The sequence below is a fragment of the Lactuca serriola genome, chromosome 4 (genome assembly GCF_051521515.1).
Source record: "Lactuca serriola cultivar US96UC23 chromosome 4, Lser_US96UC23_V15, whole genome shotgun sequence".
NCBI classification, from domain to species: domain Eukaryota; kingdom Viridiplantae; phylum Streptophyta; class Magnoliopsida; order Asterales; family Asteraceae; genus Lactuca; species Lactuca serriola.
Window position 1 is genome coordinate 80,014,760 of NC_136411.1, and position 22,370 is coordinate 80,037,129.

At 36.2% G+C, this 22,370-nt stretch overlaps 1 protein-coding gene and 1 long non-coding RNA gene across 2 annotated transcripts; both read right to left on the minus strand.

Annotated features, from left to right (window-relative positions):
- Positions 1-350: 350 nt before the first annotated feature.
- Positions 351-5,377, minus strand: LOC145101974 (GDSL esterase/lipase At1g28580-like). The gene is made up of 5 exons (XM_079039282.1): positions 5,079-5,377; positions 4,750-4,974; positions 1,254-1,402; positions 877-1,153; positions 351-716 (listed from the first exon to the last, which is right to left on the minus strand). The coding sequence occupies exons 1-5, from the start codon at positions 5,323-5,325 to the stop codon at positions 451-453; spliced, it is 1,164 nt and encodes a 387-aa protein (XP_078895408.1). The 5' UTR covers positions 5,326-5,377; the 3' UTR covers positions 351-450.
- A 2,059-nt stretch (positions 5,378-7,436) lies between these two features.
- LOC145101975 (uncharacterized) lies at positions 7,437-8,423 on the minus strand. Its single transcript, XR_013705960.1, has 3 exons — positions 8,239-8,423; positions 8,039-8,149; positions 7,437-7,869 (listed from the first exon to the last, which is right to left on the minus strand). It is a non-coding gene; the product is annotated as an uncharacterized LOC145101975 (long non-coding RNA).
- Between the last annotated feature and the right edge of the window lie 13,947 nt (positions 8,424-22,370).

Sequence of the window (22,370 nt, forward strand, 5' to 3'; positions counted from 1 at the left end):
AATGGTATTATGTGAACAACTTAACAAGTTGAATGGTTGAATGTGAATAAAAAAATTGTCTAGATGTAAAAAAAACAAATAGTTCATTCCCTTAAAGGGTAGTTAATTATCTTTGTCACGTACGCATAGGAGACATAAACTGTAATTTGCTATAGTTGGACATAAACACTTTCAAAAAATTTGTAACTTATATGTAAAAAAAAGTTATCCAAATATTAACACTTCGAATAAATTCGTTACCCAAACAAATCAATTTCCCAATTCAATTTGTGGGTAAAATAATTGTACGAAAAATCATATAAATTAAAATACATTATTTAATCATATCTACATATAATAATAATACAAACTATTTAACATCTTAATTTAATTATTAAGAAACATCCCTTTTCCCATGTTTAATTGGTTGTACCCAAAGGCTAGAATAAGAATAGAGAAACTTTTCAGTTTTTAAATAGAACTTGACAAACCTCCTAGCCATTGTAACGTTGAGATAGGACATAAAGTGTTGAACTGAGGAGTCGTGTATGGCCCTTCGTATATACTCTTGAAGATAACTTTGTAGGCAGCTTCCGTTAAGTGTAACCCATCCCAGTTAACGTATGTATCTGGCTGTGCACATAAAGTGGATGATGAGTCTGCACAAGCTATTGACGGGTTGTAATTAAACGGTCCTCCACCTCCACAGCATGCCTTTAGCGCTCCATTTGTGAATCCTATAACATTCCAAAAATTAGTAAACAATATTTATCCGGAACATGTGGATACTTCATATGAAACATGCAACAATCATTCAGGGAGCTTATAGCATATCAAGTTGCAAGGTTTTGGCTATAAGAACGACGTATTCATGTCTAAAAGTAACATGTTATGTACCAAATTTGTTTGGAGAGCGAAAAAATTGCATGGCAGCATTGTAGTAGTCGGCATAAATGATGTTGACTTCAGGATGAAGCTCTCGTATTTGTTGTAATTTTCTTTGTAGAAGTTCATTATGGTACTCAGCAAACTTGTTTAACGTGATAATGCATCCGGTTGAATTGTCATATTGGACATTATCAGAGCCATAAAAGATCGTCAAATAAGCAGCAGAACATCCAATTGGTAGGTTTCCTGGAATAACAAGTGTTTGAGCTCCTAGCTCAATAAGCTCCTGTGTTTTTCATCATATCCAACATTCAAACAAAGTCTTGTATATATAATTGCATACAAGTATGACCAAAACAAAATAAATATTTTGATTATATTCTTACATTGACTGCTGAAATGATGGTGTTAATAACAAATGGAACATATGTTTCAACCTCATCGATAGATTTTCCCGCAACTAATGCATGATTGTAATCGTTACCTCCAATTTCTCCCATGAGAACTAAAGACTGTCCAATTAATTGTTTGCAGTCTGCAATAATTTATGTAGACATTTATAAAAGACTGATCAATATTACTTAAAGTAATCTATAAAAAGATATATAACCATAAGATTAATTACATAACTTAGCATTAATAGAGTACTTTGCAAGTTCTTTTATGCATTGTAATCGAAATCATTTTAAAGTTTACACTTTTTTCATTTCAATTTACTCCATATGAACCAAAACGAATTTTCAATTTAAGATTCCCATAAATTGTTATATACAAATAATTTTGTCCCGGCAATGAGAGCCTAATTGTGCAAGGTTCAAAACGTGTCACCCTCAAAATATGACTGTTGCTCTGATATTTACCGTTGACGTAATGGGTGCTAGAGTAGGTTTAACGTAGGCTGTCTAAATAGTGATATTTACCATTTTTTTTTTCATATAATTTGCGTTTACAATTTTCAATTTCATGTGATTTGATTATTTACAATTCTAATAAAAGCTTCAACCCAATTTGAAGGCCATTTAGGTGCATATCTCTCCAAAGCCATGTGTGTCTTTTATAAACCGAGTTAAAGAGAAGTACCCGTTAATTACACTATAAAGTAGTTGAGTGGGTCTTCACCAAGGACCACACATTGCATAATGATAAGATTTTACGAGATCCGACCAACTTTTATTGCATTAGATTAATACAGCATAAAGAAACGTGGTAGACAGGCCAAAGTTGCCCTTGGTGAATATATGAATTTTAAAATCTGTTGAATATGTGGCTAGACATGAGATATGAGTTCAATATATATATATATATATATATATATATATATATATATATATATATATATATATATATATATATATATATATATATATATATATATATATATATATATATATATATATATATATATATATATGAAAAGTAAATATGTGGTTGTTATGTACCTAAACTTAGGTATAGAACTTTTTAAACGACGTAGTTTTAAACAAAACAAATCCGATTTCATTTTCGCTTAATTTTGCTTTCATATAATACCATTGAATTGAGTTAAATTATAGAATGAAAAAGATCAATCATAAATCTTTTTATTTCAAAAAAGAATCATAGAAGTTTATTGTGAAAGTAAAAAACAAATATATTTTTAACAAATATAACTCAAATATTTTGTCCTTCAATTGAAAAACTATATCCAATAGTTTGTGAAAAACCTTGATTGAGTTATTGCATGTTCTTCTTTTATCTTTTATTGTATTAGTTTTTATTTAAAATTTAGTAAGGTTGATTAAATGGTCATTACTTTTAATGCTTTAATTTCTTAGATACAATGAAGAAAAAGAACATAAATTCAATTGGTTTAGCAAGTAACATTATTAAAGAAGAATGATAAGCGAGATATATATCATTATTAGTTTGGATATAACTGATCAAAACTATACAATTTTGACGGTTCTATATATAAGCATAGGTACATAACAGTCACATATTCACTAAGCCCTATATATATATATATATATATATATATATATATATATATATATATATACACACACACACACACACACACACACACACACAAACATTTCCTATTACCTATTATATTAATGTATTTAAATGAATCAAATCGTACAGATTTAGTTCATTGCGACCAACACGTTAAATCATACTTGGTTTTTAGATAATAATTAGTAGTAAGTTACTACCCTCACTCGCGCGCGCGGGGGGGGGGGGGGGGGGGGCACGAAAATATAGGGAGTAAAACTGAAAAATGCAAATATAGAAAACTATTGTGGCCAAAGTTTGAAACTCAAAACCTTTAGGGACCAAAACTGCAAACACCTAGTGTGATTTTCAGTACGGGCATCTTTGAAGGTGTGCGAGACACGATTATACATGACCTAAGTTGTGGATGGAGCCCAATTTCATATATGATTAAGTTCACAATATAAAAATCCACAATCCAGTAATCAAAAAGGCAAAAGCATGTCTATTTTTCAATTCCAATGGCTAACGCTACAATTAAAAATTGCAACAATTCACATTTAAAAAAGTTGGGCTTAAAATTAAAATTGCATTTGGGCTAGCTAATGTAAATTTAATGTACCAAAATCTTACATTTTGTTTAAATTCTAAACTTCCAAATTTGCAGCACTATAAACTTCAAACGACATTATTTGTTTCTTGGTTTTCTAATTCTACTAGAATTCATCTTTCATTTATATTGCACTCTCGCTCTACTTTTTTATTGTTAACTTAATGAAACAACTACGCATTTTACTATTCCTAATCTCTATATCAGACGACATCCTATTTTATGTTCCGATTGTTGTTGTTGATTAACGAATGTAACACACTAACAAACATATTATAAATAACTAATAATGCTATGAGAGTGTCACGATTCATTTAACCATATAAGATTATATTTTGTATTATTGTTTTTTTTATTATTTTATAACATTTATCGAGTTATTGTCGTATGGACAAAAAAAATTTATATATATAAAAATTTTATATTTAGGGCCCATTTTAGTTTTTGCATAGAGCCCTCAAAATCTACGAGATGCCCCTGCCATGAGAGTGCTAAGGGAGGTGTAAAGTGAGCAGCTATACATTCTGTAATTTATTTTGGGGCCTAGTTTTTTTTTATTTTATATATATATATATATATATATATATATATATATATATATATATATATATATATATATATATATATATATATATATATATATATATAAACCAATGCATTTGAAGATATTTAAATTATCAAGACCGGTCCTGCTATGAGTCCAAATACTATTTGTGTAATGGTGAAGATTGGTTTGATTAGGGCATGAAAGACGTATAATATGTTACAGAACTTAAATCTAATATGTTATGGACATAGTTATAGAACTCAAATCTAATATGTTATACTGTCAATTTCCCTTAGATGATATTGGCTTAGACGATGGTCTAAGGTGGTGTGGTGTTTGTGATTTTTTTTTTTTTTTTTGAAAAATTTTGACCGGAAAAAAGTTATTAATTTCTTAGGTAATTATTGGTTTTCAAAAGAAATATTTATTTGCTCATATTTAACACTTTGTTGTACATCATATATCATGTACTTATTAACACTTTCCACATATTACTTATGTAAGTTGTAACCTACATTAAACAATTTCAAAAATTTTGTAGATATATGGTGTGAAAAAAAATTAAAGATCGAACAAAATGAAAATTTTATTAACTCAAGTGTCATTTTAATTAGAAAACAAACAAATGCAATCACAATGTCGCAGTTTTCTGTATGCCACGTTTTAAATTTGATATGACCTTTTTATGTATTTTAATCTTTAGAATAAAATACTGTATTAATTTAGGTGCATGTTGGTTTGACTTAATTACCTGAAACGGCAGAGCAAATAGAAGATAACGAATCTTTGAACCATCCCAACTGAACTCCCAACGATGCATTCGTCGGAATACTAACCCCTCTTGCTTCATGAAACGACGAATCCAACGCCGTCGCCCCCGCCACCGCAAAATTCACTCCTTCTCCCAACTCCGTCACGTGGACGTTCGTCTCGCTTCCCAGAGACGGTGGTACCAACGGCAGCCCAAGACTCTCAGCTTCAAAACAAACAAGAAAAACTAATTCACTCACTGTAGAAGAAAACATATACAGCCATAATAAATGCTCAACAAAGAAATTCTCATGTCTTCGTATGCATTACCAACAAAGTCGATGATCAAACGTCCATTAGAACAACGTCCAGTGGGTTTATTGAAAAACGTTTCGCCATAAGGTGGAAACAAGAAATGGGGTGGCCGAACGTTGGATTTAGAGGCCATTTCTTTTAGGTTTCCGGTGTCAGCAAGGGAATCCCCGAAGCTTATAATTGACGGATAACATGCATTAGTATACACGTTACAGGAAAACAAGAGCATTAAAATGGGGAAGAAGGTTGATGAATTTGCCATTAGAATGGGTTGAAGGAAACAATCTGATTTACGGTGTTAGAAAGCTTGGTTGGTGATCATTTATAAAGAAAAATAAAGTTTGTTTGCTTCAGATATACACTTGGATTATGACACGAGTCTTGTAGTGACTTTTGTGAAGTTACATTATTGCCCTTTTATGTAGTTGATCATTCCATACGGCTAATTAAGTTGATGATAGTAGGTGACCCAGTTCATTTAGGTTCAGATATTTTTCTTGGAAAGGTTACCATACAATTGACACAAATTTTTAAAAACTATGAATTCCTAATTCAAGCATTTACTGCAATATTGTATATGTAATATGTCTCTTCTTATGGTTGTCTTTTAACACCACGATTAGTGTTAGAATTATTTAAATTGTCATGTTTACAAACAAAAAAAAGTTTATAAGTTAACTTTTTGAAAAATAATTTAGATTAAGGGGTGTTTGGATTAGTCTTTTTAGCTTATTTTAAACGTGGTAGACAGGCAAAAACCGCATCGCAATTAAAATTAACCGCAAAAACCGCATAAACAACAACCGATAAACCGCAACCGCAATAAAAACTGATGGTGAGGTTTTCTGTTTTTCAAAAACCGCAAATTTGCGGTGCGGTACGGTTATTAGTTTTTAAAAACCACACCGCACCGCATATACTATATATAATTTTTTTCATTAATTATTAATATACTAAATATTAAAAATAAGACAAGTTTCATGTTGGTTTTTTGTTACGTTTAACTTTAAAAAACGGTAAAACTAGACAATTTTAAGATATTTATTGTTAATTACTATTGGTTTGAGGTTTTCAAGATATTAGTTGTTTGTGATTTAAGTTAATTGTCTTATACCTGATGGTTTTTTTTATCATTACAAGTAATATGTTTGAACTCTTAAAACTATTTGTTAAACTGTGGTTAAAAACCACACAAAATAACCGCAACAAAAAAAAAACAAAACCGCACTGCAAAATTAGCCGCCTAACCGCACTGCAAAAATAACCGCACCAAGCGGTTTTGAAAATGGATTAACCGCATTTGCGGTTAGTGGTGAGGTTTTAACTAATAACCGCACCGAACCGTACCGCGCTCACCTCTAGCAATAAGCATGGGGAGAGATGCTTATTAAAATTAGTTTATTTAGCTTAATAAGCTGGATTTTATCCAAACACTCAAATTAGCTTATTGTGAGAATAAACAATAAGCACCTTTTTTTCCTATCCAAACACCCCCTAATTTTTCAAGAATATTAATTATTAAACTTTCCAAAGATAACATTAACTAATTTTAAAAGCATATTATTCTTCTCAATATCATTTTATGTTATTTTGTATCCTACAACTAGTTTATCGGTTAATTCTTATCAAACTTTATTTTTTTATCGGTTAGCTTTCAATTAGTAAGATAGACATTCTAAATACTAATTATGAGTTGTTCCTTTTCAAGAAAAAAGCACAATCTTAATTCAAGACATGCGTATATATAGATCAATTAAGGAAAATACTTAAAACTTTGTTTTGGATATTTTTTCGATATTTATATATAGTATAATGGTATTTTTGACTGAATAGTGCATGGGAAATACGAATATTGTCTTGAAATATTCCTATGCACTAGGTTATAACCCATGTACTACACGGTTAGTTGATATAGTAAATAACATAGTACAGTGTTAGTTGATATAGTAAACAACATAGGACTATAAAATCGTACTCATTAATCATAAATCATAAATTTACAAATAATTATCTTTATATTAATTTGATGTTTTCTCTATGTATCTATTATCATTATTTTTACATGCAGCAATCAATTAGGTAAATGACCAAATCAATTCAAGTGCTTTGCTATGAGTTCTCTTTTCAGTCTTTAAACAAAACATATATTGGTAAGCTATTGTGGTCTTCCCTTGTTTCAACCCTTGCTATGGATCTTCAAGCTATTCTTTAACAGTATACAAATATGGATTCAAATCCAAAGTGTATTGAACTCCTTATTCCCATTCAACTCTTAGTATTGTTAGCCATTTACGATGGATATGAAAAACCAAGCAATAAAAGTTGATGATCTGGTCAAGTGATGTTGCATCCAAGACTAACTTGCAGCTATTCTTTAACAGTATACAAATATAGTTTCAATAAACTATTGTAATCATCTGAAATTATCTTATAAAATCTTTTATTTTTAAATCTCTATCAAAGTTTTATTTCTACAGAATTAAATCAAGCATATTTTTTTCCGGTCAAGGTTTAATTTTTAGCATAAAAGTTTTATTTTCTTACTTTAACCAAACCCAAAATCAAGCTAAGACATACAAAACTGGGATTCGACTACAATATCTTTTCTAAAACTTTAACTCAACTTAATCATGGTAATCAATCTTTTATTAGGACTAAGACAAACATGATAAAAATCCTGCATATAAAAAAAAATCACAGTCAATCATTTCACCAAACACTTACTGTGTAGATAATTGGCCACGGTTTACCGGTGCTGGTGATGAACCCCTGAAGAACCAGATCTCTTGAAACAAATGTGCTCATCCTTGTAAGAAAATTTACGATAATCAGTTTTCCAAAGGAAACCTAATTCGTGAAAATTGCTATCAAACCAACAAACAAACCACATTACCATTACGTAAGAGTAAGTTTTCAAAAGATGGTGGAAAGAAAAAGTAATTCATGAGAAACGCAAAAGGGAACATAGGGCTCACAATTAAATGTCAGGCAACGTCTTCAATGTCAACGTAGACTTTAAATTTTAAGAAATTGTTTGCTTACACAAAGCAATTTGATTGAAAATGGCATCAGAATTGCTCGACTGACTGTAAAATCAGAAAATAAAGATGTAAGTTTCAAGGAGAAAAGCAACGCTACAAATCCCAGTTAATCTTAAAACATGCAATGCCCTAACCGCAACCGTCGCTACGGTGCTGAACATTGATGCATCGTTTGCAGAATCACCAAACCTTGCGAGTTGCGACCGCGCACCCAAAACCTAAGTAAGGCGGAAGGAAGCAGAGATAATTTTTTGGATGTATAGTTTTGACGAAATTTAAGGCAATCAATAACTGAGAGATAGGAGCCGAGATCCATGAAATCGGGATAATCAAGGCGATAAACAATAAGAATTCAGAAATTACGTTTAACAAGAGATATGATCATGATGCTGATGTGGATTCTTTTAGTGGGCGGGACGATTCATAAGATGGCTGAAGATTTGACACGTGGAACAAAGAAGGTTAGGAAAGAAGACACGTGGCGGTTTAGGAGGCTTTTATTAGGGACAGATGAGAGAAGTTCTCCGAGACTAGGAAAGGAGATTAACAGATAGGGTCAAAGTTGTCATATTTAATTGATCAATCGTGATTTGACAACTATACCCCCGATTATATCAAAGGCAATAAAACAAAACTCACCTACTCCCTTTTCTATCCACTTTTTTGATTTCCGACCATCGAATGTAATTTACAACCACAATAAGAACTCCTATTGTTTTAACATACAGCTTTCATGTTTTCAGTGGTTGTAAAATAACTATCATAACTACAGCTGCTAAGATACTAAGTTTATGAGTAAAAGAGCGTTAACAGTTTATCAAATTTAATGTAGTTATTTGTACGTAATTCAAAAAAGAAAACCTTTGTTTCGCAACAATATCAGCGTCCAATAATAGTTAAGGCCGTTAAAGAAGGAAGTTAAAGAAATATACATAATTGAAACTTGTAAGCAATGCATATGGCTCTCGTCGTAATCAAGATTACAACAATATTTGTTTGAAAAAATATGTAAAAAGTCTCTAAGCAATAATTGTCACCATTATCACACCATTTCTTTCGGTTCTATCTCGAAGACTCGAAGTACATAAATGCCAAAACTTTTCTCAGAATAAATATGGTGGCGGAATAGACAATAGCTTAGTCCAGAATCACACATATTCATTATTCATTTCTTTCTTTATGGGCCTAGTTTTCTATAATGTTGCGCATAGGGTAGTTCAAGTTTTTAAATATATTATCTCAAAATATAATTCCAAAAAATTGAAACAAAAGCATACCAATTTTTCCAAAATACAATCATTTTTTTTTTCATAAAACATTAAAAGTCTTATTAACAGAAACAATAACAACCATTCAAAGTCTAATAAAACAATAATAATAATCATTCAAAGTAATCTAAACCACTATTAAAGTTTAACAGTATAACTTGTTAGATGTTTTTTAAACATTTTTAAGACATCTATTTCATGCATTTACATCATATATTTTATATATTTCAGGACCTTTATATAAATTGATGGAACATTTTAATTTGAAAATTTTTGGATGGTTTTCAGGTGGTTTGAAGTTTGGAACACATTTAAGATGTTGTTGGGGAGTTACGGTTCAAATTTCTTGAAGATCGATGTTGATATGTAAAAGTTGAATTTTCGAAGGTATATACGTTTATAGTGAAGTTAGTTAATTTATGACATTCGTAATTGTTTTATGAATAACATAAATAACAAATAACGTTTGGTTCTAATTTAGGTCATAATTTGTTGTAATCATAAAATCACAATTTTTTGACGTTTCTAAGCTGGAAAGCAATGGGTATTGTTGAGAATATTTATGGAATCTAATGCAACTTTTTAATCTTCTCTAAAAACTTATTTGGATTAGGGATTAATAAAGTTAGGTCTAGTTACTTATTTTGACTAGATAATTTGACAAGTAAAATAAAAGTATATTATTAAATATATTACTTATTTCTTGAAATTTAAAAAGTATACTTATTACAGCATAATGTACAATCTTATTAAGCTTACAATCATAGTATCTTTACCCTATCTTAACCCTAACCTCATCAACACAATGTCAAAAAATTGTACATTATGCTGTAATAAGTATATATATATATATATATATATATATATATATATATATATATATATATATATATATATATATATCAATTTTTTATTTTTAATGATGATATGATTCTTGATGAAGGACTATGGAATGGAAGATGGAGCATTTGGTGGGGTGTTTGATGGTCATGGAAGGAATGGTCAAATAGTGAGTAAATTTGTGTGAAATAAGTTGCCATCATTGATCATTAACTAAGGAATTCCAGCATAACAAAGGGGGAAACAGTAATTGAAGATGATGAAAATGAGTCCAAAGATTTCCAGATTTGGAGAGATGCCCGTTTTGGTTTCTTCAAAGTCATGTACAAGGAGATTATTTGACAAAATCTCATGTTAATATTAGTTATTGCTCATTTGCCATCATCTATTTTACTGTGTAAAATTGTTCAATGATTTTCTTTTGGATATTGTGTTTGAGTTGTTTAGAGTGGGAGTATTTTTGTAATTTTGAGAGTGTTGTATTATGATGTAATGTGTGATAATTGTGGGCTTTTGTATTTTGAGTGCTCATGATTTTGAACCAGGTTAATTTATTGAAAAGCTTAAAGAGGAAAGCAAACATGTATTGATTTCAATTTTTTTGCCACAACACGTGAAAAGGATGCTTGAAAAAAAATAAAATAAAAATCTAAAATAAAGAAAATAAGAAAGCAACTTGTCCTAATTTCAATTTTGAATAATAAAATAAAAACAATTAAATATATATAATAAAAAGATAGAAAAGACAAAATACTGAAATAGCCTAAACTTTTTCAAAAGAAATAATTTAAAAAGTTGAGTCATTATAACCATTGAAATTGTAAGTGGAGCCTCCAACATTCTCATTTACCACCCATCATATAGTTAATTGGCAAAAAAAAAACAAAAAACTATTTACAACAAATTAAATATTTGTCGCCGATAAATTGTGTGTTTTTAGGAACATTATATGCTTTTGGCTTGATACGTTCATACTCAATTATTTTATTTAATAGTTGTTATGATAAATTTTGTCAAACCATCTTCACCATCAACTTACCAGCTTTTTTCAAATTCAACATGGAATATAGAATATGTTAAATATCAACATAATTTTATTTTGAATTCAAAACAATAACGTTATTTTAAAAAAAAAACAACAATATAGTTTTATTTTCTTTTATGGGAACCAACAAAATTTTGTTTAATTTGATTAAAAATATATTATTAAATTAGCAAAGTGTAATTTTCATCAAATTGACAAAATTTGACTAAAACAGTTAAGAATGACCAAAATCGTCAAAAAAAAAAAAATCATCGGTTCAAATAACCAGAAGATTTGTTTTATTTGTTCGTGCAAAATAACCAAAAATGACAAAATCCGACTGAAACTATTCTTGGTTAACACTAACCAAACCAGTCGAAATGTTGTTTTTTGTACTTTTTTGTGATTGTTTAGATAACCAAAATATTTGTTTTATTCCATTTAAAGAAATATAAAATTTGATTTAAACGGTTAGAAATACCAAAATGGTCAAAATACCTTTTTTTTCTTTGTGTTATGCCATGGTTCAAATGACCAAAATAATAATTTTATTTAATTTTCTTGAAACGAGGAAAGGGATTAAAATCACAAAAAATTGCCTTAAATGGTTTGGATGGCCAAAACGATGAAAACACTTTTTTAACATGTTATGTTATGGTTCAAATGATAATATCAACGAGATTAATAATTATTTGGTCAGTCAATTCGGTGGAAAAGAAAGAATTTACTATATTTTTTATGAAACTAAAGATGATGGAAACAACTTCTTTCCGATGGAATTCTTAAATTCGCTCATTTTTAGTGGTTTACCTCATTTACCTCATTATTACTTTCGGTTAAAAGTTGGAACACGTGCACATATTGTGGATTCTAGCATACTAATGTCGTATTTTTGATCTTTGATTCTAACATGCAAGCACAGACTGTGACTCTTATTGATAATTGTTTAGATGTAGTAAACTATTTGCGCTAAAGAAATTAATCTCCTCTAGAAACAAATTTATGAAAGAAACTATTCACCACTCGTCGTTTGGCGCGGCTAAACAGCTAGTTAGAGCTATTAATATTACTAGTACCAAATTAGGTTAAAACTATTCAAACATCAATTCATGATCAGTTTAACATGATTGAAATGAATATCTCAAAATCTGATTTTTTTTTAAAACCGTAGCTTTAGTTTATTTATTGCTTGTTAATCTTAACTATTATTCTATTTTGTTAATTAACGATTCCCCTTTTTTATTTTAATTGTTGTTTATTTTTGTCAAGTCAATCTATCTTGTAAAAAGAGGTATATAACAAAGTTTTGTGTCCTTATGGATTCCATTTCTACACGTTATATTAGCCGTTGGTATAATTATAGAAGTATTTATATACCATGTTATTTGTAGTTTGACGACACCAACAAATTTGACATCGTTGCTAGACACACAAAAATAATAATTGTTTTTTTACAAAGATCTTTACGTACATGTATACTGTAATATCCCTATTTGGCACGTATCACAATATTGTCCGTTTTGGGCACCCGACATGAAAACTTCCCAAGGGATCACCCATCTAGGAATTGGTCTCGCTCAGGCACACTTAACTATAGAGTTCTTATGTGATTTGCTGCCCTTACAGATTTAAAACGTGTTGCAATAAGGAAGGTATCCACATCCCTTATAAAGAATGTTTAGTTCTCATTCCTAGTCGATATGAGATCAAGTGCAAGTAGCCACCCAACTTCACCCCTCTTTATAGGGTTCGGCATCCTTTTCAAACGCATCGACTCGTGCCCTGGCTTTGATACCATTTTTAATATCCCCTTCTGGAACGTATCATAATTTTGTTGCTTTGGGCTCCCGACACGAAAGCCTCCTAGGAGGTCACCAATCCTTGAATTGTTCTAGCCCAGGCACGGTTAAGTGTAGATTTCTCGTGGGATTTGATGCTTTCACAGCTTCAAAATACATTATGATAGGGAAGGTATCCACACCCTTATAAAGAGTGTTTAGTTCTCCTTCCCAACTGATTTGGGATCAGGTGCAACCCACATTCATCCCCTTTTATAGGGTTCGACGTCCCCATCGAACACATCAACCCGTGCCCCTACTCTGATAACATTTTTGTAACACCCAAGATCAGAAAGGCCAAGAAAAGGAAAGAAACTCTAAGTCAAGGAGTGGACTCGTCGAGCCCAGGGAGGAACTCGACGAGTCGGAGCGGGATCCGGGGGATCGAGTAAGTGACCAACTCGGCGAGTCGGCTCGTGGACTCGGCGAGTTGGGTCTGAACGAGGAAAACCCTAAATCCGGGACTTGGAACCTATTTAAACGTCTCATTCTCCTCCCTAGGGTTCCTTTACTGCCTCTCTACCCCAAAACACCAAACCCTAGCCACCATATTCGTTTTAGAGCTAGATCTTGCCTTGAAGAGTGCATTAAAGCTTGGAGAAGGAAGAAAGGCCTTGGAGGTGCAAGAAGGGACTGTAGATCCGGGATTGAGAAGACATTTCAGACCTATTGGAGGTAATAAGTTGTTGCTTGGACTCCCTTTTGCACATAGATCTATTCTTATGTGTGAGTTTTGGACATTTTTAGGATGATAAGTAACCATTTCGAGCTAGAGGTCCAGATCTGAGGTTGCTACCTCAGATCCATGCTTGTTTTGGTCTAGAATCCCCTAAAGTATCAGCTCTTGTATGTTGGAGAAGTATGTTTGCCATAAACCCTAGTTTGAATGTGTTTTGAGCCTAGATCTCTTTAGCTACACGTAAAGTTTGCCACTTTACGTGAGGAATAGGCCTTAGAAGTATGGATCTATGAGTTGGAAACCCTGTTTGGCTCGAAAAGCCACTGCATGGATTAAGAGCTGTAGCGACTCGGCGAGTCACATGGGTGAACTCGGCGAGTAGTATGAAGATGAGGAGGAACTCGACGAGTGGGATGAACAACTCGTCGAGTCGGATGAAGTTAGGCATGAACTCGGCGAGTTGGAAGAACAACTCGACGAGTTGGTTGAAGATTGCCTTGGGCTCGGCGAGTCTACTATTGGACTCGGCAAGTCAGGTCGTGAAACCCCAAACCCTTCGAGTTGAGACTCGAATCAGTGAGTCAGATGGTGACTCAGCGAGTTGGACAGGACAGGACACGGAAATAGTTGGACTCGGCGAGTCGAGTCGCGAATAGAAAGACCCTGAGCATATGAACTCGGCGAGTCATTAGGAGGACTCGGCGAGTAGGGTTGACCTGGAAGGTTGACTTTGACCAGGATTTTGACTTTGACCAGAGTTGACTTAGTTGACTGTCATACTAAGTGTCATATTGATATTGGTAGCTCAGAGAGCTAGAGGAGCAGCAGCTCAGGGGATTGTCGAGTAGCAGCCAGAGGATTATCGGCAGAGCTCAGCAGTTCAGGTGAGTTTCCTTCCAGTAGGAACAGGTCTAAGGCCACAATGCCGACCCGTTTAGCTAGAAGTAGTTTCCGGATTTTGATCCGATGCAGTAGTTAGTATGTTTGATGCCTTCGTGGCTCAGACAGGACTTATGGGTTATGTGTTCCGGGCTACGGCCCGATGCAGTATGCAGTATATGTGTGTTCATGCTAGTTGAAATGTTTATGTTATGTGATGTTCATTCGGTTTCCGGACTTCGGTCCGATGCAGGGGGAAGGCCCCTGTTAGTCCGGACTTCGGTCCGATGCAGGGGACAAGGTCCCAGTCAGTTTCCGGACTTCGGTCCGTGTAGGGGAAAGGCCCCAGTTAGTCCGGGCTTGGTCCGGTGCAGGGGACAAGGTCCCAGTCAGTTTACGGACTTCGGTCCGATGCAGGAGGCAAGGCCCCAGTTAGTCCGGACTTCGGTCCGATGCAGGGGACAAGGTCCCAGTCAGTTTCCGGACTTCGTTCCGATGCAGGGGGCAAGGCCCCATTTAGTCCGGACCTCGTTCTGATGTAGTGGGCAAGGCCCAGTATGTGCTTTATATGTTATGGCATGGTATGTGGTAGTTTGGGGGAGCTCACTAAGCTTCGTGCTTACGGTTTTCAGTTTTGGTTTCAGGTACTCAGTTTTCAAAAAAGGAGCTCGGGAAGATTGCAGTGCACACACCATAGTCAGTTAGCCTGGGAATGTTTGACTCTGATAATGAGATTATGTTTTGAATTTAATACTCAAAAGTTATGTTTTGACTTATGATACGTTTTTATAAATCTGGTTTTAGTAATGCTTTTAAAGAAATTTTTAGTCGTGATTTTTGGGTCGTTACAAGTTGGTATCAGAGTCTTGGTTTGAGGGATTCAGACATACCCTCGGGCGTGTCTGAACTCAAACTAAGGGATTGGTATAAAGGTTTTCAAAAGAAAAAGACAGTTTTGAAAAAGGAGTTTGAGAAAAGAAAAGAGTTTTAGAAAAAGCAAAAAGAATATTTAGAAAGTAAATAACTTGAAAAGAGAAAAAGGGTGTGGTGCATGCAATCAGCCGAGTTCAAGTAAGTACTCCCAAATTACCCATACAAGTTTATGTTATCAGTTTCAGTTTCAGATCAGTTCAGTTTCAGTTTCAGTAGAACAGCATGCTAGAATAGGACTAAGGATCTAGGATGATGCCTTATGTGCCTGCTTTATGTGTTTCAGCTTGATACGAATTTCATGCTAGTAATGAGTAGACAGTAGTAGGATAGCCTATGTAGGTTATGCCTGATAGTATGAGCTTAGCATTGTATGCTAGTACAGTTTCTTGTTATGAGAATAGTTTTGCCTGAGTATGTTTCCTTTATCCAAATGTTGCTTGCTTTGTGCTTTGTGGGACTCTGAGTGATGGGAGTTAGCCATTAGGTGAATACGTCACATCACATGTGGTCAGGGTTGAATAATCTTAGAGAGCTGGATTTGGCCCTACTGCGCAGCTCTCGTTTGAGTCTAACCGTTGTAAGGACGAGACTTTTACTCGAAGGATTATCCGAGCCTCATTGCATGTGATGGTATTCAGGTGGTGGCTAATTGGTATTACAAGGAGGCCTTCAGCAGCTGAGGACTGGTTTGGGTGGAGTCAGAGGTTCCCTAAGGCAAGCCTAGGATGAGAGTAGTAGAGATCAGTAGTAGAGAAAATGGGACTTGGTGGAGTTGAGGTAACTCTTGAGGAAAGTACAGATAGATGTGGAAGGTAGTATGGGCCCGTACTACTGAAAGCAGAGGATCCGTACTCGATTCAAGAGGGGCCAAGGCAAAACCAGGGAACTAGTAGAGTGTGTGAGAGATCCCTCAGCAGTAGTGTGTAAATTGATCAGGAATTGTTATATTTTCAGCATGGTGACGTTGCGCGAGATATCAGTTGGCAGTTCAGGTGTCGGGGAGGGATCTGGCTTAGGCTCTAGAGCCGGGCAGCTTGAGGATCAGATGAGGGATTTCATCTCCGCAGAGATCATGCGCAACATCATTGATCAGACTCCAGTGATTTTCAGTTCGGTTAGAGAGGCCATTGTGGAGCTCATGGACAGTCATATTGAGGCCTTTAAGGCCGAGATAGTTTCAGGACAGATTGGGGCTCGTCTAGACCCCGATTCTTATGGAGTTCAGGGATCCATCGGGAAAGGAGATCCCATTTCTAGTTTTTGTCATCAGGGGACAGGAGTGAGTGGGGCACCCTGTCTCCAAGAGAGACCTTTGCATGGGTGGATAGTTAAGGAGGTTACGCGAGCCATTCGCGAGGATCTGCCCGACATGGTTGTAAGGATCACTGATAGGTTGATTGCGAAGCTCCAGGATCAGACAGTTGTTGTTCAGTCGACGGGCGGTGTCGACAAGGTAACGCAGGAACGAGAGACAGGCAGGGAATCAGAAAGGAAGAGGAAAACGGATGAAACTCAGGGAGCCGCAGATTTGGGCAAGAGGCCCAAGGGGTCGGATTTGAGGACGAGGAACTATCAGAGCCGCAGTCGATGCGGGAAGTGTGGTAAGACACACATGGGTACATGCAGGCGTAGAAGTGGGGGCGATGCTGGATGTTTCAAGTGCGGCCAGATTGGCCATTTTAGCAGAAATTGTACTGTTACCATGGCCCAGGGACTTGATCTGATATGTTTCCATTGCAGTCAGAGGGGCCACAAGAAATCCCACTGTCCGACTTTGTATACAGCAGGGCAGGTGCTAGCTCCTGCCCTTGGGACTTCAAGTACCTCTAGTGGTTGCTGAGGCCGGGCAAGGGCGCCCACGGCTTGGAGCCGAGTTTTCCGGTTGATTTCAGCAAGGATTCGAGCAGCGCTGAGTGATGGAGGTATGTATCTTTTACCTCCCTGACAATTATTATTCATGTTATTATTTGTTATGTTGTTGCATTGATATCAATAAGTATATGTGTTGCGGGTATTATATTACCTACTTGTGACGGAGTTTTATGCCATCTGCATACCATGGGATTAGAATGGTGAATTGGAGGTCGTTCCCTCTAGATCAGGTTACTTCAAATGCGGTGACTGTAACATGTATGTGTAATATTCAGTAGTGCCTTACTACTTGCGGAAGGCGTTAGTCGGGTAATGATCAGTTACATTCTCAGTAGTGATAATCCAAAGTTTTTAGTGAAGTAGCTAGCGGTCAATAAGGAAGTGGGTTGGGGATGTGCACCCCCAAACGCAGGTTCTCGGGATGTAGTCCCTAAAGCAAATACAGTTAAGGATCGAAGGGTGCTCAGTCAGATAGCGAGAAGGGTGCGGATCTGGTAAGAGTTAGTTGGAGCGCTGGCAAGGGTAAACGTTGGCGGACAGCATATCGCCCTTTTAATGGAAGGAAGGTTGGGAATCCTTTCGACCAGTGAGCAGTAAGGAATTAGCCAAATCCAAGTGGGGGAGAACCCTCCGAGTATACAAGGATAAGAGCCACGTAGACCCAGAATAAGTGCGCAGCCCCTAAGAAGAAAAGACAGTAGCACAGTGATTGATGGATTGAGGAGTTCAGAATTGGGAGTTTGAGGACCTTCCCAGCAGTTAGTTCATGTAATCGAGATGGTTAGAAGCTGGTTGGGAATCCGGGATTGGAGGACCACCTGTAGGGCTCAAGTGAGTCGGAATGAGGATCCTGAGATGCTTTTGTATTAGTAGCCAGTGACAGAGCTAGCATGCAGGATTGTGTAGATTCAGGAGTTGGGAGTTTGGAAACTTTCCAACAATAGCTTCTTGTATCCGGATTAGTAGACGGTTGGTTTGGGAACCAAGCCGAAGAATTCCTCGGCGAAGTGCTAAGTATATCAAGGATATAAGATGTCAAGGTTGATGCAGTATTCAAAGACTGAGGGCTGGTTTTGAGAAATCAGGATGCGGAATCCCTAGCAGGACTAGGGATAGTCAGGATGTCGTCAGATAGTAGTAGTAGTGTTATAAGTCTGTAGGGGTAGCCGTAGCATTCACTAGCAGTCAGATAGTAGTAGTAGTAGTGTTATAAGTCTGCGGGGGTAGTCGTAGCATTCACTAGCAGTTAGATAGTAGTAGTAGTGGTGTAAGTCTGCGGGGGTAGCCGTAGCATTCACTAGCAGTCAGATAGTAGTAGTGGTGTTGTAAGTCTACAGGGGTAGCCGTAGCATTCACTAGTAGCCAAATAGTAGTAGTAGTGTTGTAAATCTGCGGGGGGTAGCCACAACATTTACTAGCAGTCAGATAGTAGTATAGTGTTGTAAGTCTGCGGAAGTAGCCGTAACACTCGTCCAGTTAGTAGATAGCATGAGCGCGTTATTGGGCACGGGGGGGGGGGGGGAATAGTAGTACCCACCAGTTCGGGTGCAGCAGTGAAGATATGGGATTCCCGGGTTAGATTTCGGATTTTCCAAATGGTTCAGTTATGGTTAAGTCGGCGATTCGACAGTCGGATCGTCACCACAGTTATGAGATCAGAGTAGCAGTGGATCGTTGGGGTTCGTATATGTTAAGGGCTACCATTAGTCTGGGAGCCATCATGTTGTTAGTCGTGGAATTGATGATGTCAGGATGTGACGTTTGGACCCGATCAGTGGATCGGAAGACTGTTAGAGCCACAATGACAGGATAACTAGTGGAAACTAGTTCTAGAGAAAGATTTAGTTCAGAAGTCGTGGGAGCGACTAAGTAAGGAGTCCTTTGACTCCACAGTTGAGTTGGAACTCAGTGTTTCAGGCAGTTCAGTGTTTCAGTCAGGTCAGTGTTTCAGGCAGTTCAGTGTATCAGGCAGTTCAGTGTTTCCGGCAGTTCAGTGTATCAGGCAGTTCAGTGTATCAGACAGTTCAGTGTTTCAGGCAGTTCAGTGTTTTAGGCAGTTCAGTGTATCAGGCAGTTCAGTGTATCAGGCAGTTCAGTGTTTCAATCAATTTAGTGTTTCAGGCAGTTTAGTGTTTCAGGCAGTTTAGTGTTTTAGGCAGTTCGGTGTTACAGGCAGTTCCGTGTTTCGGATAGTTGCAGTGTGAGGGTCAGTATTAGTATAGTTGGTTGATTTGGAAATGGCAAGTCCCTCTCAGCAGGATCAGTTGAGCCTTCTGCCAAGTATAAGTGATCTGTAAGGATAGCTAGGCAGGTAGCTTTTCTTTCAGAATGGAAGACTTGAGTTAGTAGGAGTTGAGTAATCAAATGAGAGATAAGTAGGCTGGTTCCAGCAGCATCGATTCAGTATGGATGGCAGAATGGATAGAACAGTTATAGATAGTCGAAGTATCTTCAGGAGTCGCTGGGGGCGACTAGGAGATTGCGATGGAGTGTAGTGACCGGTGGGAGTCCGGTAACTCAGATATCGGCAGATTAGTTGGACCAGGGTGGTCTCAGTGCATCCGGTAGGCGGATGAGGGGTAACGGAATTTTCAGTCAGAGGAAATAACGTTAAGGAAATTATGGAAAAGAGAAGGATTCAGTATGTACCAACATTAGTGACCAGCACTGTGAGTGGCTGGAGTGATGGACAAAAGGGTGTTAGTTTTGCTAGACAGAGAGTTGGAGGCAGTTCGCAGGACAGTTGGCCATAGCAAACTTCGAGGACGAAGTTTAGTTTAAGTGGGGGAGAGTTGTAACACCCAAGATCAGAAAGGCCAAGAAAAGGAAAGAAACTCTAAGTCAAGGAGTGGACTCGTCGAGCCCAGGGAGGAACTCGACGAGTCGGAGCGGGATCCGGGGGATCGAGTAAGTGACCAACTCGGCGAGTCGGCTCGTGGACTCGGCGAGTTGGGTCTGAACGAGGAAAACCCTAAATCCGGGACTTGGAGCCTATTTAAACGTCTCATTCTCCTCCCTAGGGTTCCTTTACTGCCTCTCTACCCCAAAACACCAAACCCTAGCCACCATATCCGTTTTAGAGCTAGATCTTGCCTTGAAGAGTGCATTAAATCTTGGAGAAGGAAGAAAGGCCTTGGAGGTGCAAGAAGGGACTGTAGATCCGGGATTGAGAAGACATTTCAGACCTATTGGAGGTAATAAGTTGTTGCTTGGACTCCCTTTTGCACCTAGATCTATTCTTATGTGTGAGTTTTGGACTTTTTGGCATGATAAGTAACCATTTCGAGCTAGTGGTCCAGATCTGAGGTTGCTACCTCATATCCATGCTTGTTTTGGTCTAGAATCCCCTAAAGTATCAGCCCTTGGTATGTTGGAGAAGTATGTTTGCCATAAACCCTAGTTTGAATGTGTTTTGAGCCTAGATCTCTTTAGCTACACGTAAAGTTTGCCACTTTACGTGAGGAATAGGCCTTAGAAGTATGGATCTATGAGTTGGAACCCCTGTTTGGCTCGAAAAGCCACTGCATGGATTAAGTGTTGGATAAGGTGTCTAAGTCCATAACTTATTTGGTATATACTTGACCCGACCCGGCATGGTCCATTTGGGTTGCACTTCACCCGAACTATTTATGGATAATTTTATGAGAGTTATACACATATGTTTATTAATATATTATAAGTTATAATATATTAATATGAAGTCATGTTATTTAATTAGTCTTAGTCTTAAATTAATTATGAATTAATTTAGAGATTAAAAGGAAGACTAATTAGATTATGGGCTATTGGTTTTATATGGTGTGGGCTAACACTCATTTGTTAATGGGCTAGGCTTATATGGAAGTCCATGGATGATCCATGGAGCTTTTAACCCATGGATCCTTGGAAAAGGAAAGGTCATGGGTTATTAGGGTTTCACCATAATTATGCACACTATATAAGCATGATTATGTTGCATGAAATAGCCACTAGTGTCACTAGTGTGTGTGTTTGTGTGTGACCGATTTTATAAGTGTGTATACACTCTCTCAAAGTTTTCCAAGAGTTTGTGGTGATTTTTGATTCCATTTGAGGCATTCACACTATTGGTGCTTGGCCCTCAAACTCCTTAGGAATCTAACTCATCATCAAAAAGGTATGTAATCTCATCTAATTCTTTTATGTTTAAAAGTACCCCATGCCATGTTAGAAAGGTTATGAACCTTGGAAAAATTATTATTTTGCATGTATTTAGACAAACATAGATCCAAGGTTTATTAGGGTTGCATGCACACTTAGGAAGTGTTAGATTGCTCAAAACCCAACAGTGGTATCAGAGCCTAGGCTTGCTTGTTTGATACTTGATGCAAAATAGTAAAAAAGGTTGAAATTGTTGTTGTCTGGCTGATGGACTCGCCGAGTCAATGGGGGGACTCGCCGAGTTCAAGGCAAAATTCATCCTACTCGGCGAGTAGGTTCATGCACTCGGCGAGTAGAATGATCAGAATGCAGAGACTTTTGCTGCTGCAAATGGACTAGAAACATTACCCTAAACTGTTTTGGTGTTTTAAAACTTGTTTTAGTTGGTGTAATGGTTGTTCTAATCCATTTACAATAGCATATATCAAAATTCCATGTTTTTTATGTGTTCATATAATTCTTGAAATTTTGATGATCATGTTCATGTTCTTATGAATTTAGAAGATGATAGGAATTATTTGCTGAATTGTTTAGAATTAATTCTTGATCATTTATGTGTTTTAATGGAGTCCATAATTTGTCCTCAAGTTATGGATATCCAAAGGTCACTTTTATTTAACACACACTTAAAACACATAAGTTACATGAAAATGAAGAGTCTTCATTTTTATGAACCTTTAATTCATAAGTTATGAAATGAAAAGTCTTGGATGGTTACAAAAGATGAAGAGTCTTGTCCTTAAGTTATGGAGGT